Source organism: Pelobates fuscus, chromosome 4 (assembly GCF_036172605.1).
Source record: "Pelobates fuscus isolate aPelFus1 chromosome 4, aPelFus1.pri, whole genome shotgun sequence".
In the NCBI taxonomy this organism is placed as follows: Eukaryota; Metazoa; Chordata; class Amphibia; order Anura; family Pelobatidae; genus Pelobates; species Pelobates fuscus.
Genome location: NC_086320.1, coordinates 100,925,106 through 100,940,580, shown reverse-complemented (window position 1 = coordinate 100,940,580; position 15,475 = coordinate 100,925,106). Strand labels below are relative to the sequence as shown.

General features: G+C 37.5%; 1 protein-coding gene across 18 annotated transcripts in view; it reads left to right on the top strand.

Annotated features, from left to right (window-relative positions):
• The window catches only part of DTNA (dystrobrevin alpha), a 297,949-nt gene that overhangs the window by 194,754 nt on the left and 87,720 nt on the right, over positions 1 to 15,475 (top strand). For all 18 annotated transcript variants that reach the window (XM_063451409.1, XM_063451411.1, XM_063451405.1 and 15 more), the window contains exons 4-5: positions 5,115 to 5,328; positions 13,205 to 13,290. In XM_063451409.1, the coding sequence (XP_063307479.1) occupies positions 5,115 to 5,328; positions 13,205 to 13,290 (300 nt within the window). The remainder of the gene's footprint in view (positions 1 to 5,114; positions 5,329 to 13,204; positions 13,291 to 15,475) is intronic.

Here is a 15,475-nt window from a genome sequence, read left to right as displayed (position 1 = left end):
CCGCGTGTAGTAGGCCGCAGCTCTGACTGCATCTATAGCTGCCCGAATCTGTACCTCTTGCAGATCGAGGTAGTCTCTGGTAGGATGAAGTTCCCAGACCTATTATATGTTGTGCAGTTGAGGGATAGCCAAGTCTGAACGGTAAAAACGCCAAAAGGTGGTCTGGTTAGCTCGGCAGTTAGGCTCCACCCCTGTTAAATCCCAATATTATGTTGTGCTGAGGCATTTGTTGATATCAAATTAACACTGTTGTTGACTAGAGTCTGAATGGCTCCATACCTAACAGGGCAAAACCACCACTGCTGTAAAGGACCATACGGATTGCAAAATACAGATATTGTTGATGGAATTCAATAAATTCCCTGATTTTGTAAATCCGACCCAAAATTTACCTGAATTTGGGACGGATTTCAGCCAGACCAAACGCCGCCAGACGACTAAAATACAGACCGAATTAATTAAACCCGGGCCAGGAAGCTTCAACTCTGGACCCAGATTTAAACAAGAAATTTTAACTATTTGCCCACTGACAGCATTTGACTTTAGCAAATCTGCAAATTACCAATGTGGTCAGAATTTGGGGATTTTCCCTGTAAGAAATGGTTATAAGACCTGTAAAATGGAAGCTGTGAAATGGTTAAAACACTGACAATCCTTCATTTGGGAAGCACAATGTAATTTCAGATTAAGATGAGATTGATCTAAACAGCTTGTGCCTATTGCTTTAAAAGCTATGTATTATCAGGACTGGTCAGTATATGGATGTCTCTGCAGGTTTATCCTACATGACATGAATTAATTATCATGTACATAGCGCCAACATAGTCTGTAGCGCTTTACAATTCTAGAAAGGGGATATTTAGAGCTAAGGGAGGCCCTGCACAAATGAGCTTCCAACCAATGAATTTATTGAATTTATAATTTGTACAAAGCAATAAAAGTCAAACTTTACACAAAGTGTCTTGGTAATGTAGCACACTCCCAATAGTGTCTATATAGGGCATGCCTCGTGCATATCTGCTGTCATATTTTGACTGGATGATTCAGTGTGCCCGCTAGGTTTAAAGTCTGCCATGTCACGCGATGGTTTAGTGATAGACGTGGTTTACAGAGTTTGTGGGGATTTGTAAATAACCACGGAGCTCTGCTCTGTTTGTCCACCTGCAGGATTACACAAGGTAAGGTCAGCAAGCCTTGCTGATACCTGAATCACTCCGAGCTGTTTGACTATTTCCACGAATGGCAAAAAAATGAGATAAAATCAGTTTGGTGTTTGATAACAGATGCTTGAATTTACTGCATCTTTCCAACTAATTGGCTTTGCGTGATTGAAGAGGAATATCAGATACTGTTGTGTAACTATATAGTGTGCCACAATTCAACTGTACAATTAAATAATCTCTACCTCATTAACCCTCTTGTTACCTTTGGAGAAGCCTTTGGAGCATAATAAGTTTATTAGATCAGTGCTCACTGCAGCATTTAATCTGAATGCAGAATGAAGCATCCTTGTAAGCCGAAACAACGTGTTATGCTTTCGATGAAAGACAGAAGGACATATCCTTTATTAGAGTACCCACTTACAAAAGACGTAGATTGAACTGCGAGCCAGAATTCACAATTAACAAACCTTTTATCTTCAATTGAAGAAAAGATGAAAAAAAAAAAATACATAGACACTTTTCTAAAAAAAATCCCCAAGTTACTGGGTAAATGGTGATAGATCTCATGGACGGAAGACTGCTATTGGATGTATACAATTATAGTATAGACTTTAAAAGGATAATTAATCGAGCCAGTGTGGATCTTGTTAATACTTCACATTCTGAACAAGTTAGAACACAGTACACAATAGATTGCAATCACTTTGTGTTATGTAGAAACCAGAAGCCTTTATAGCTGGGATTTCTAACTTCTTATAATGTGTGTAGTCTACATTTATATCCATAGGAAACGCGCTCCACAATATCTAGTAGGAGTTGTCATCGCTGCTATATATAAATGAAAAAGGAGTGTTATTTATTACGATGGCTCCATAAATCTATAGCATATTCACAGGTTTGTAGCCTTGTTAGGGGAAATTCTAAATTGAAAACATTATTACATTATACTACTAGATAGTAAGCATACGCCTCAGTACGAATCGATGGCAATTTGTTTTTGAAATAACAAATTTTGCAGAGCTCATTCATTGCTTGGAAGATGGATGCAGCGGTGTGATAATTGAAACATCCCAACCAATTGCATTGACTTTCAGATACTACTGTAAGCTTTTTCTAAATGGTTATTGATTTGATTTTATTATTCCAACATAACTTGACGCAAAGTCCAGGTACTTGATGGATATTTGTTTATATTCTTTATCAGTGAGTTATCTTCCTCTTTTGTGTTAAAGGAGCACTATAGGGTCAGGAACACAAACATGTATTCCTGACCCTATAGTGTTAAAACCACCATCTAGCCCCCTGGGCCCCTCATGCCTCCATAAATATAGCAAAATCTTACTGTATTACAGCCAGAAGCTGTAACTCTGCATGCTGTTAGACTATTTTTATGTTAGAAAAATAAACAGTCTGTGGACATCAGCAGAAGTGGTAGCCTGATCCAATCACAATGCTTCCCCATAGGATTGGCTGAGACTGACAAAGAGGCAGATCAGGGGCAGAGCCAGCATGATTCAAACACAGCCCTGGCCAATCAGCATCTCCTCATTGAGATAAATTGAATCAATGGATCTCTATGAGGAAAGTTCAGTGTGCATGCAGAGGGAGGAGACACTGAATGTTTGGATGCATTTTAGGCAGCCATGACCCAGGAAGGATCTCTAACAGCTATCTGAGGAGTGGCCAGTGAAGTTATCACTAGGCTGTAATGTAAACACTGCATTTTCTCTGAAAAGACTGTGTTTACAGCAAAAAGCCTGAGGGTAATGATTCTACTCACCAGAACAAATTAATTAAGCTGTAGTTGTTCTGGTGACTATAGTGTCCCTTTAATACTAGTAACTTTGAGACTTCGCTATACAATATCAATATGAAGTCATTTTTATATTATCTGTAGAATCCCAGGCTGTCACCCTCTTTGCTTACTTGAGCTAAACATATTGTCCACCCACTAGCCCATGAATAAATGCATGATATGGTAAGCTTGATATCCTTGCTGTTACTTTTTATTGCAGACAGGATACTATTATAAGTGATGGATAAATGTTGATTTCTAATTTTGAGAGCGCTTATCCCCCATTTCACCACTATTTCCTAATTGCTATAGAATCTTTCGATTGGACACTAAGCACTATATACATCATCCTGTTCTAGTTTCATTTAGATTCATTTTGGACATACCGTTTCTCTTCTTAGCTAAGACCTCCTTGATTCCATTCATTTTATATAGACAATCACATTCATATGAATATATCTATGGCCATGCACGCCTTTGTCTGTCTTTCTTTAGTCTGTTAATTCTATTATTAACGGATTTCCCCCTAAGTGCATGTTCCAGCCTGACATTCCCTTCCTGTTTTCATTACTTATGCTATGGTTGAAGGCGTGCAAGATCGTTAACGACCAACAGGTGGCGCTGCACAGACTCCTCAGTCAAATCCCCCGAGTTGGTTGGAGGCATGAGCAGGACAAGAACAAAACATAACAATAAACACACCCTGCACCTATAATGGTCACAGAGTGACTTAAACATGAGTTGTCTAGGGACCTACACGAAGTTCACAGTGATAGTGACTTCCTTTACTAGAAATTAACGCTTTTATAAATCCTTGCTCCATCACATCACCAGCTGTCAATCAGAAAGCCTGGGAGAGTTCTAAAGAAAACGTGGAGCAATGCCCCCTACCCATTCCCATTGAAATTAGTCCAATTGGGTTTGAACAATTCCTGCCTCTACTCTCAATGCCAGAAAGCTGGATGTTTCTGACCTGGAACTTCCGTGAGCTGAGAACACCAGTGAGCTGTAGTGGTTATGGTGATTGGAGTGTTCCTCACAGCCAGCAGCATGTTACTGTCGGCCTAAACTTTAATGGTATTTTAATAGGAGTTTCCAGCTGACAAAACACAAGGCATTTGTTTCCTGATTGAATGACTTGTTCCCTATATTAATTTGGAGAAATTGGAATTGATGAATTATGTTATTATACAAAATGCAGATTTTGGTTTTGTGAATTATTTTGCTTTAATACAATTCCTGTAATGCATTATATTACAGTGGGTAATTAGCCCCAGGGCAATTTATAGAGTAAATTATAATCATTTTAAACTGCATTTGTGTTGTACAAAGATCCTGACATTTGAAATGGATGCCCTGTTGGCAGTAAAGAAGTGAAATACGATTAAATGAATTTCATAAGAGCCTGTTCTTTAACATTCGGGGTTAAAATAAACGAGGTTCTATGTAAAGAGTAATTCTGGGGCAACGTTTTAAAGTAAATGAATCACTCAAAACATTGCTCTATTTCTAGTACTTTGCCCCTAGAATTACTCTTTGTACTCACTCTCCAAAATGTGTTCTGCAAGACAAATTCTGTATGTATTAATACTATGCGTTACAGATGTACATTTAACGATAAGCCCATGGTATAATAACACCCAATGTGAAGGAAAAGGTTAATTAAAGAAAATGTTGAACATGGAAAAATGTCTGAATAACGATAAAAAAAAAAAAAAAAAAAAACATTTCTAACTAGCATAAAAAATGAAAAAAAAAATAAGAAAAATTATCAGAATAATGTTTGTGGAATACAATTCCACGTCATTTTTGTGGAATAAAACATGGGAGACCGCTGCAGCCTTTCCAGATACAAGTTAATAATCTGTAAGACAAAAAGAAAAAAACCAAAAACATAATACGCAGAACTACCAAGCAAAATACTTACTGTAATGTATAACTAAAAGAAAAATGTGAGAGTGTAACAAAAAATATGTATGTGTATGTATACAAAAATGTACTTTCTCACCCAAGATTTTTGTGTAATCTTCATTCACCGATATATTTCACGTTTGAAAATGTTGGTTTTTTTTTTATGTTTATTTTTCTATCCATTTGATTGACTTTCTTTGATTTTCTTTTCTAATTTCTTTCTTTTTTTTTTTTTCCCTCACCAGTGCATCTGGTAGATATCTGGAACATTATAGAAGCTCTCCGAGAAAATTCACTAAACAACTTGGACCCAAATGTAGAACTGAATGTTGCCCGCCTGGAAGCAGTGTTGTCAACAATTTTTTACCAGCTAAACAAGCGGATGCCAACCACTCACCAGATCAATGTAGAACAGTCCATCAGCCTAATGTTAAACTTTCTCCTAGCGGCTTATGACCCGTGAGTACAGTTTCAGTATATGTGCAATTGTCCTTACAGAAATATCCTCACTGTGTCCGTCTTTCATGCATACCATATATTAATGCTATCAGCGTTTTCTCTCATCGGGCTCTTCTCTTACTTAACAATCTTATTCTCTCACTGAATATGTTACATGTGTCCATCAAGTTCAGCATCCTCACTTTTTTTTTTTGGCGGTTGATCCAAAAGAAGGCAAAAAAAAAAGTTTGAAGCACTTCCAATTTTGCAACAAACTAGGAAAAAAATTCCTTCTTGACCCCAGAATGGCAGTCAGATTAATCTTTGGATCAAGATGCTATTACCCTACAATCCTTGGATCAAGAAGCTATTACCCTACATTGAAAAATTATATCCTTGAATATTCTGTTTTTGCAAGTATACATCTAGTTGCTGTTTGAACATCTGTATGGACTCTGATAAAAACACTTCTTCAAGCAGAGAATTCCACATCCTTCTTGTTTTTACAGTAACAAAAACTTTTCTTTGCATTAGACAAAATCTTCATTATTCCAGTCTATATATGCATGACCTCGTGTCCTATGTAAAGTCCGGTTTGTGAATAGATTTCCACACAATAGTTTGTATTGGCCCTGGATATATTTGTATATCGTTATCATATCCCCTCTGAGGCAACGTTTTTCTAAACTAAATAGGTTTAAATTTGTTAACCTTTATTTATAGCTGACATGTTGTATTCCTTTTATTAATTTTGTAGCCTGCCTCTGCACTTTTTTTTAGTGCCGTAATATCCTTCTTTAGAACAGGTTCCCAAAATTGCACAGCATATTCAAGATGTGGTCTTATGTGATTTATAAAGTGATTTATAAAGAGGCAAAATTATATTCTCATCCCGAGAATGAATGCCCTTTTTTATGCATAACAATACCTTACTAGCCTTAGCCACTGCTGACTGACATTGCACATTGTTGCATAGTTTGTTGTCTATAACAATTCCCAAGTCCTTTTCATGTGTTATCTCTAATTCGCTTCTTTACGCCGAAGTGCATAACTTTGCATTTTTCAACATTAAATTTCATCTGCCATTTGAGTGCCCAGTCCCCCAGTTTATCTAAATCCCTCTGCAACAAAGTAATATCTTGCTCACATTGTATTACTTCACAGATTTTTTTGACATTTGCAAACACTGAAACATGACTTTAAATGCTTTTTTCAAGATCATTTATAAACATGTTAAATAGAAGGGGTCACAGAACAGAACACTGAAGGACACCACTTGCCACCTCTGTCCAGCTAGAAAATGTAAGATTAATGACAACTCTTTGTACTCTATTTTTAAGCCAATGTTCTACCCAAGAACAAGCATTTTAATCTAGACCGATTTCCTTGAGTTTGAACACTAATCTATTGTGTGGAACTGTATCAAATGCCTTGGCAAAATCCAAATAGATCACATCCACTGCAACACCCTGATGTATACTTCTTACTTCTTCTTAGAATGCAATCAACTTAGTTTGACACGACCTGTGCTTCATAAACCATGCAGATTTTTGCTGATTACCATGTTCTTCTCAAGGAATTCTTGAATATTATCCCTTAATAACCTTTCAAATAACTTTCCAGCCACAGAAGTAAAGCTCACAGGTCTATAATTTCCAGGCAAGGATTTTGGACCCTTTTTGAATATAGGAACCACATCTGAAAAACAGCAATAGATACAAATACACCTGTGTGCAGATAAAACACACTTAGTGGGTAATAAGTGAAAAAACACAAAAATTACCCTTAATTGTAAAGTATTGTAGATGAAAGGACTCCTCTTATATCCTCAGAACAATATTAGCAAAAAATATCAAAAACGGCAATCTACAATACAATAATAGAGACAGACATAGGGCAATAATGTTGCAAAAATGTGGGTTTATAAATAGAAATTATTGCACTCACAAACCCAATTTGATTGTAGGCATATCATGAATACTGATGTAATAACTTCAGGACTTTGGAACATCAATAGCATGCATAGGAAAAAAAGAAAAAGTAATAGTGCAGAGTATCTTAATAAAAAATAACACACTTTATTAATTGTCACACTTGCAAAATAGAAGAGTCAAATAGGCACATCATACTCAGATGAAAGTGTCTCCTTATCTCAGGATCCAAAGGAGCAGGAAAGCCAAGTAAAATATAAATGAATGAATAAAAATAAATAAAATAAATAAATAAATAACAATAAAAATACAAATACTCTGTACACTAACACGCCCTACGCGTTTCGTTCAATGTTGAACTTCTTCAGGGGCATCTAATAAGATACTATCCATATGCAGGCATGAAGTGAAGTGCCGGTCTTCTCCTTTTTAAATCCGTCCTTGGCGCGAAGCGATCAGCTCATAATCGAGCAAAAAAAGTCCATAATACAAGATTATAAAGAAAATAACAAATATACAAAAATTAATTATCAAAATATCCCAAACTTCAAAGCTAAAAGTTAAAATTCATATATATTACAATCAATTATATATTAAACAGATACAGAGGTAAAATCAAAGTTAGAAAATAGTAGAAGAATCATAGAAAACAAACTAAATTAAAATCCACATTTAATCCACTTGGTTTCATAGTTTTTAATGTATGGATCCAGTAACCCTCTCTCTTAAAGCCATCATAAGATCACCACCTCTTTCATTCAGGGCTACCTGTTCTATACCTATACAGTTCAATGTGTTAAAATTGAACAAGGGGCAATTATTACAATGCACTGGCACTGAATGTGTTAACATACCCTTTTTAATGTTATTTCTGTGTTCTTGAAATCTAACTTTTAATTTCCTCCCAGTTCTCCCCACATACTGCATCCCACATCCACAGGTAAGAAGATATACCACATGGGTGGAGGAACAGGACACCTTACTTTTAATCTTAAACTTTACTTGCGTCTATGTACTGACAAAATCTTTTATAATATTAAATTGATGACTACAGCTTTTACAGTTTCCACATGTATAGAAACCTCCCATGCGTTTAGTTTGGTCTTTCTAAAGATAACTTTAGGAGCCTGTGGAGTTTGTTTACTTAAAAATTCATCCTCAACAAGTAAACTCCAATGTTTTTTAATTATTCTTTGTATATCAAAAGCCCTTCCATTATATTGAGTATTAAAAGAAAAAGAAAAAAATGTTTTGTGTCCCTCAGATATGACAAAGCTCCCTGAGCATATTTCTGCAGATGAAAATCGATATACTCAGAGAGCTTAGTGGTCAAGAAATCAATGCCACTTATTATCGGCCTCCCTGGGGGTTTATCCTTACATTTGTGATTTTTGGGGAGAAAATAGAAAGTAGGCACCTTGGGGGATTCTGTAAAAATAAAAGAATATGTAGACTCATCAATGATACTTGCTGTTCTAGCACTATATAACAAACTTTTGAGATCTTGATTATACTCATAATTAGGATTAGAGTTAAGTTTAATATAGGTAAGATGATCATTTAAAAGTCTATAGGTTTCTGCAACATAATATTGTGTTGACATGATAACCACTCCTCCTCCCTTATCGGCACTCTTGATAGTCAACTCCTTCCTCTTACTTGAACTCATCAAGGTATTACTTTCTCTCGGGGTAAGATTTTTATGTTTACTCTCCTGACCTGATCTCTTCCAAGTTTTATTAAAAGCTTCAATCTGGCTCCCTCGTTCATTTGGACAAAATTTAGATTGAGGTTTAAATCTCTGTAGTTCTTTATCTTTGATGGGATTAGATGAAGCACTTAAAAAACCTTTGCTGGTTTTCTTAATGAAAAATCTTTTGATCTACATTTTTCTAATACATTTCTGTGCATCAATAAAAAGTTGAAAACAATTAGGGGGTTCTTCAGGGACAAATTTCAAACCCTTACTCAAAAGAAGGATTTCTGCCTTCCTCCAATCTTCCTCCAACACTTCCTGAAAGAATCTTGAAATATTAAAAACAGATGTTCACTTATTTCTACACTTAGTTCCTTAAGTACTTGTGGATGAATACCGTCAGGCCCTGGAGCTTTGTTTATATTAACTTTCTTTAGTTGCTGCAGCACCTTGTCTTGAGCCAATTACAATTTTTCTGCAAGTTTTTAAATAGCAATCATTTGCACATCTATTGCCATGGGTTCTTCCTTAATATATACAAAGGGAGAAATTGTTATTTAAAGTTTCTGCCTTTTCCTGTTCTTCACTAACTAACACTCCCATTCCAGTTTTTAGTGCACCTACACTTTCATTTAATATGTGATTGATCTGTATAAAACATGTATTTTAGCTCTCTTCTTGTAACTGTAGGACTGTGTTATATGACAAAATTAAACATGATTTACTAAGGACACTTATAGGCCCATAGCTTTACTCTCTTGCAACAAATTAAAGGAACACTTAATGCACCAAAACAACTACATCTAAATAAAGTAGTTATGGTGCCAAGAGGCACCTGAAGGCACTCTTACATTCAGAGGTTAAACCTTTTTCAAATTATTTAACCCCCAAAGTTGCCTCCAGCGCCAGTCTCAGCTCCTCCTCTGGTCGGCTTCTGTAATTTCACTTTCAGGACGTGAAGCCAATTAGTGACTCCCTATTCATAAAACTGGCTTGGAAAGAAATGTACCTTTTCTTCTTCAGTTTTGTGAATAGGAAGTCACTGATTGGCTGAGAGCATCAGCTGACTGCTCTTGGCCAATCAGCAGTGCCCCTGCATGGGCGGCTTTCCGTGCATCCTATAAGTGAATTTACAGAAGCCGTAAGCTGCCGGGGTGGAGCTGAGATCAGCGCTAGAAGCAACTTCGTTGTTTAACCGTTCAAAAACTGTTTAAGCTCTGAAGGTAAGATTTCACCAGGTGGACTTGTATATTATAGCTGTATGAACTATGACCCAAATATTATTTTAAATAATTTTTATTGAGTTTTAAAAGACATAACAAGTTATGGAAATGATAAAAAAAAAATTCGATTACAATATGGGGAAAATAACAATAATATATACATACATAATACTTAAGAGAAAAGATAATATAAATATATTTTTTGTGTCCTGATGAAAGCTCCTGTGAGGAGCTGAAACGTCGATTCTTTTCTTCGCAATAAATGAAGACTTTATCTGCTGAAAATCCTTGAGTGCCGGTATTTCTCGTGTTTTGTTTTATATATGTTTTTATATAAAATATAAAAACGTATATGATATTAGTATATGTACAGAAGATAATAGAAATAGATAAAAATGCAGTATAATAAAAATAACAATAAATAATAAAAAATGATGTTGTTCGACTGGGGGGCCATCACCCCAGATTGTACTCCTTTTTTTTTTTTTTTTTAACTATATTAAAGAGTTGGGTGCAATTAATACATGTTTTAATATAATTGATATGTTTGGGGGTTAATTTTGGGGAATGATGTAACAAAGTGTATGACGGAACCAGCGCTTATAGATTATAATGGAAATAAAAATATACCTCTTGGTCAATCAATTAATATAGTTGCTAAACATTCAAGTGATCCCTTGCAGTATCACAAATACAGAATAAAAACAAAATAAGAATGTAGCGTTCATATATCAGGAATTAATCACCTTTTGGTACTGTTTAGGAGCAGGATTCCCCTAACAAGCCAACAGATAGATGTCTATAAGAAATAATCGACTTATTGTACCCGGTTTGAAGAAGCCACGCTTGTAGTGGCGAAACGCGTCTCGGTTTTTAAGCACATTGAGGCTTTTTTTATTTGTATATTATATTGTATTAATACATTTTCTATTTGTTTCAACTGATCCTGGTTCCCGATACTGTTACATTCAACAGGGAGTGCAGTCCCGAATCTGCACAACGCTGGAAAATTGAGTCATTATAGTATGACTCCATACTTGTGAGTACCCATTTGGGATCAGTGTACTATACTTTCTGGAATATTTTGTAGCAATACTGCGCAATCGTCTGTACCTCTATTTTTCTTACAGACCTTACAATTACATTGGAAATAGGGGTGGGTCGCCTGTACGGACCCAGAAACAATTCAAACCAGAGCTGGGTCTATAGCTCTCCGTTTGTGAGTGTGTACACTATAAAATTAATATATATTGTTTTATAATGTATGATCTACACTATATGTGATTATTTCTTATAGACATCTACCGTATTTTTCGCTCCGTAAGACGCACTTTTTTTCCCCTCAAAAGTGAGGGGAAATGTCTGTGCGTCTTATGGAGCGAATGTGAAGGTTTACTTACCTGTCTTGTAGCGTTGGCCTTCCTGTACCGCGGTGCACGCTGTTAAGCCGGCCAACGCTACAAGACAGGTAAGTAATTATGGGACAAGGGGAGGGGGGGGAGAAGACTATATGGGAGGGGGGGGAGAAGACTATATGGGAGGGGGAGGAGAAGACTATATGGGAGGGGGAGGAGAAGACTATATGGGAGGGGGAGGAGAAGACTATATGGGAGGGGGAGGAGAAGAATATATGGGAGGGGGAGGAGAAGACTATGGGAGGGGGAGGAGAAAACTATATGGGAGGGGGGAGAAGACTATATGGGAGGGGGAGGAGAAGACTATATGGGAGGGGGAGGAGAAGACTAAATGGGAGGGGAGGAAAAGACTATGGGAGAGAGGAGAAGACTATGGGAGGGGGAGGAGAAGACTATGGGAGAGAGGAGAAGACTATGGGAGGGGGAGGAGAAGACCATGGGAGGGGGAGGAGAAGACTATGGGGGGGGAGAAGACTATGGGAGAGAGGAGAAGACTATGGGAGAGGGGGAAGACTATGGGAGAGGGGGAAGACTATGGGAGTGGGGGAGAAGACTATGGGAGTGGGGGAGAAGACTATGGGAGTGGGGGAGAAGACTATGGGAGTGGGGGAGAAGACTATGGGAGTGGGGGAGAAGACTATGGGAGTGGGGGAGAAGACTATGGGAGAGAGGAGAAGACTATGGGAGAGAGGAGAAGACTATGGGAGAGAGGAGAAGACTATGGGAGAGAGGAGAAGACTATGGGAGAGAGGAGAAGACTATGGGAGAGAGGAGAAGACTATGGGAGAGAGGAGAAGACTATGGGAGAGAGGAGAAGACTATGGGAGAGAGGAGAAGACTATGGGAGAGAGGAGAAGACTATGGGAGAGAGGAGAAGACTATGGGAGAGAGGAGAAGACTATGGGAGAGAGGAGAAGACTATGGGAGGGGGGGAGAAGACTATGGGAGAGAGGAGGAGAAGACTAGGGGAGGGGGGAGAAGACTATGGGAGGGGGGAGAAGACTATGGGAGAGAGGAGAAGACTATGGGAGGGGGAGGAGAAGACTATGGGAGGGGGAGGAGAAGACTATGGGAGGGGGAGGAGAAGACTATGGGAGGGGGAGGAGAAGACTATGGGAGAGAGGAGGAGAAGACTATGGGAGGGGGAGGAGCAGACTATAGGAGAACACTATGGGACAGGGCAGAAAAAAATATATTCTGAACAAACTGTCCCATAGTAAGAAACACTATGGGACAGTTTGTTCAGAATATTTTTTTTTCTGGGTTTTTTTCCTCTAAAAACTAGGTGCGTCTTATGGTGTGGTGCGTCTTATGGAGCGAAAAATACCGTATCTGTTGGCTTGTCAGGGGAATCCTGCTCCTAAACAGTACCAAAAGGTGATTAATTCCTGATATATAAGCGCTACATTCTTATTTTGATTTTAAGTTGGGGGAATGACCCATATATTCTTTGGTAACTTCTGAGCTTTTATCCTGGAAACGAATCAAATAGAATAATAGATGGGGTTTGTTTTTCTGGTAAAGTTTAAATTACATATACCTTTCACTCAGATCTTAAAAGGGCATTCAAAAAAGGTATAACGACTCTGATGTTGCTTGCGTTTACTTGCACTGACTGGTTTCTATCTACAGGGAAGGACATGGGAAGATTACAGTTTTTGCTGTCAAAATGGCTTTGGCAACACTATGTGGAGGAAAAATTATGGACAAATTAAGGTGTAAGTCTTTTCTTCAGATTACCTGTATACTACATCTGTGATTATGGTCAGTGTCAAAGGACACAGAAAAAAAACAATATTTGCATCAATCAGTTTCGTGCTTCACGGAAAGTAAATGAAGTAGATTTAAAAGGAAAATTGTATTCCTTGATAGATTTTGTCAGATATCACACTTACTGCCTAGTGAGGTGTCTGTAGAACATTTGATATATTTTTATTTGCAATTCAATACCTTCATAAGAGATCACATATCAAAGACATATCGGGGATTGTTTTCATACCCAGACAAATGCATTATGTAGACACTTTATTAAAAATTAAATAAAATTAAGCAGTCCTGTATCTTGGGCTTCAGTTCTTAATCTGAAAATATGCAAACATCAGTGGGTAAAAAGATAATGGAATTTCTGCACTATAACGTAGGTACATCTTCCCCTCAATTATGAATCTGGATTCAGGAACCTGTGTACCAGTTCCCACACAGGATGAAAGGAAAACTATAGGCACCCAAAGCACTTCATCTCACTGAAGTGGTCTGGGTGTAGTGTCAGTGTTCCCTTAACCCTGAAATGTAAAGCATTGCAGTTTCAAAGACACTGCAATGCTTACATTGCAGAGTTAAGGCTGCCCCTAGTGGCTTGAGGACGTTCAGTGTCTTCAAATTGCCATAAGGATTCAATGCTTTTCTATGGGGAAGGCCTAATGCGTGCATGTCGCATTAGGTTCCCGGATCGTGCGGATGTCGTAGGAGGTGATCCCCTACTTTCAAGAAGATTTACATCAGGTACATGACACCGAGCAATCTGGCAGCCTGATTGACAGCTCTCAGGGGCTTTCTTAGAGCTATGTGATAGTTACAACTTGAAGTTTCAAGTCGCTCAATCATGCAAAGTTTTGATGGCAATTACAGTGACCATTTAAATGTTTCTGTCCTGGGACCTTAACAGTTTGTAGATATTCCACGCTCTCACCCCATATGTGTCAGGTGTAGTAAAACCTAAAATGTAAACCCCTTATCTTTTTAAATATACAGCTTCTCTAGGAGACTTCACAAATAATATTCCACTCCCAACAGCCGATATACAATGTATGGAATGGAGATCCAGCTGTGGGTCATAATAGTATAGTGTAAAACAGTGTGAATAGGTAAACTGTGCTACTATCAGGATAACATGGTTATAGGAAAAATATGCAAACAAAAACAACAATATATGTGAACACAACCCAGTGAAAAAAATATATGGTTTAAAGCAAACCAGGACTTCCCTTAATGTTTTAGGTGAAGTATCCCGGGAAACTCCCCGAAGACTTCCTCTTGTCTTCAATAGATATATGCACATAGGGTAGGGGATGTTCTGCTAAATGTAGATACAATAAAGAAACATAGCGTTTAACTGTGTGGGGACTGACACTGGTATATAATCACAATTGGTCACTCACAGATTTGCAGAATTAAAACAGCCTTGAGTGGTATCTTTTCTTTCAGTGTCCAGTATATTGTCCCACCTCACATGTTCATCATGAAGCAAATGTATGTATCTCAAACGAGAAAGATATATACACAAATGTAGTACACTTCCAGAGTTAAGTAAAAAAGTATTTAATGACTTACATTTAAATATAAAACAAACAGCTTGTCACCATGCACGTCCTACGCGTTTCGTCCTAGGTGTGGACTTCCTCAGGGACTTGGTGCAGTAAAGTGCAATGAAAAGTAATAGCATTATAGCACTCCTTCCTCCAAGCCAGTACCAAGTTTCTCAGGACTCCAGGTAAGTATTAGAAATTGTGAAAAGTGCAAAAATAGAAGTATGAGGAAAAACACTTGAGCGTAAAACAAAGAAAATATCCATAAAATAGCTGCTCTAAAACACTCGTGAAGGATCACTTCACAGCCCTCACCAACTAATAAAATGTAAATATATATTGTAAGTGTAAACCTCATAAAAGTGAATTACAAGGGAAACATAAAAAGAAAAAAGAGGGATAGCTTACTCTCTTACACACAAGATCCCAGGGAGTAAAATCCACAGTATATGCAAGATAAATAAAAAAACATAGTGTAGATGGTACAGTATAAGGTGCAGAAAGGCAATTAGTAATAGCTACACTCACATGAAGTGGAGCCTAAGGAGAAAGATCCACTTAATATGCAGGTGTCCCTTTTAAGGTAACACTCCACCTT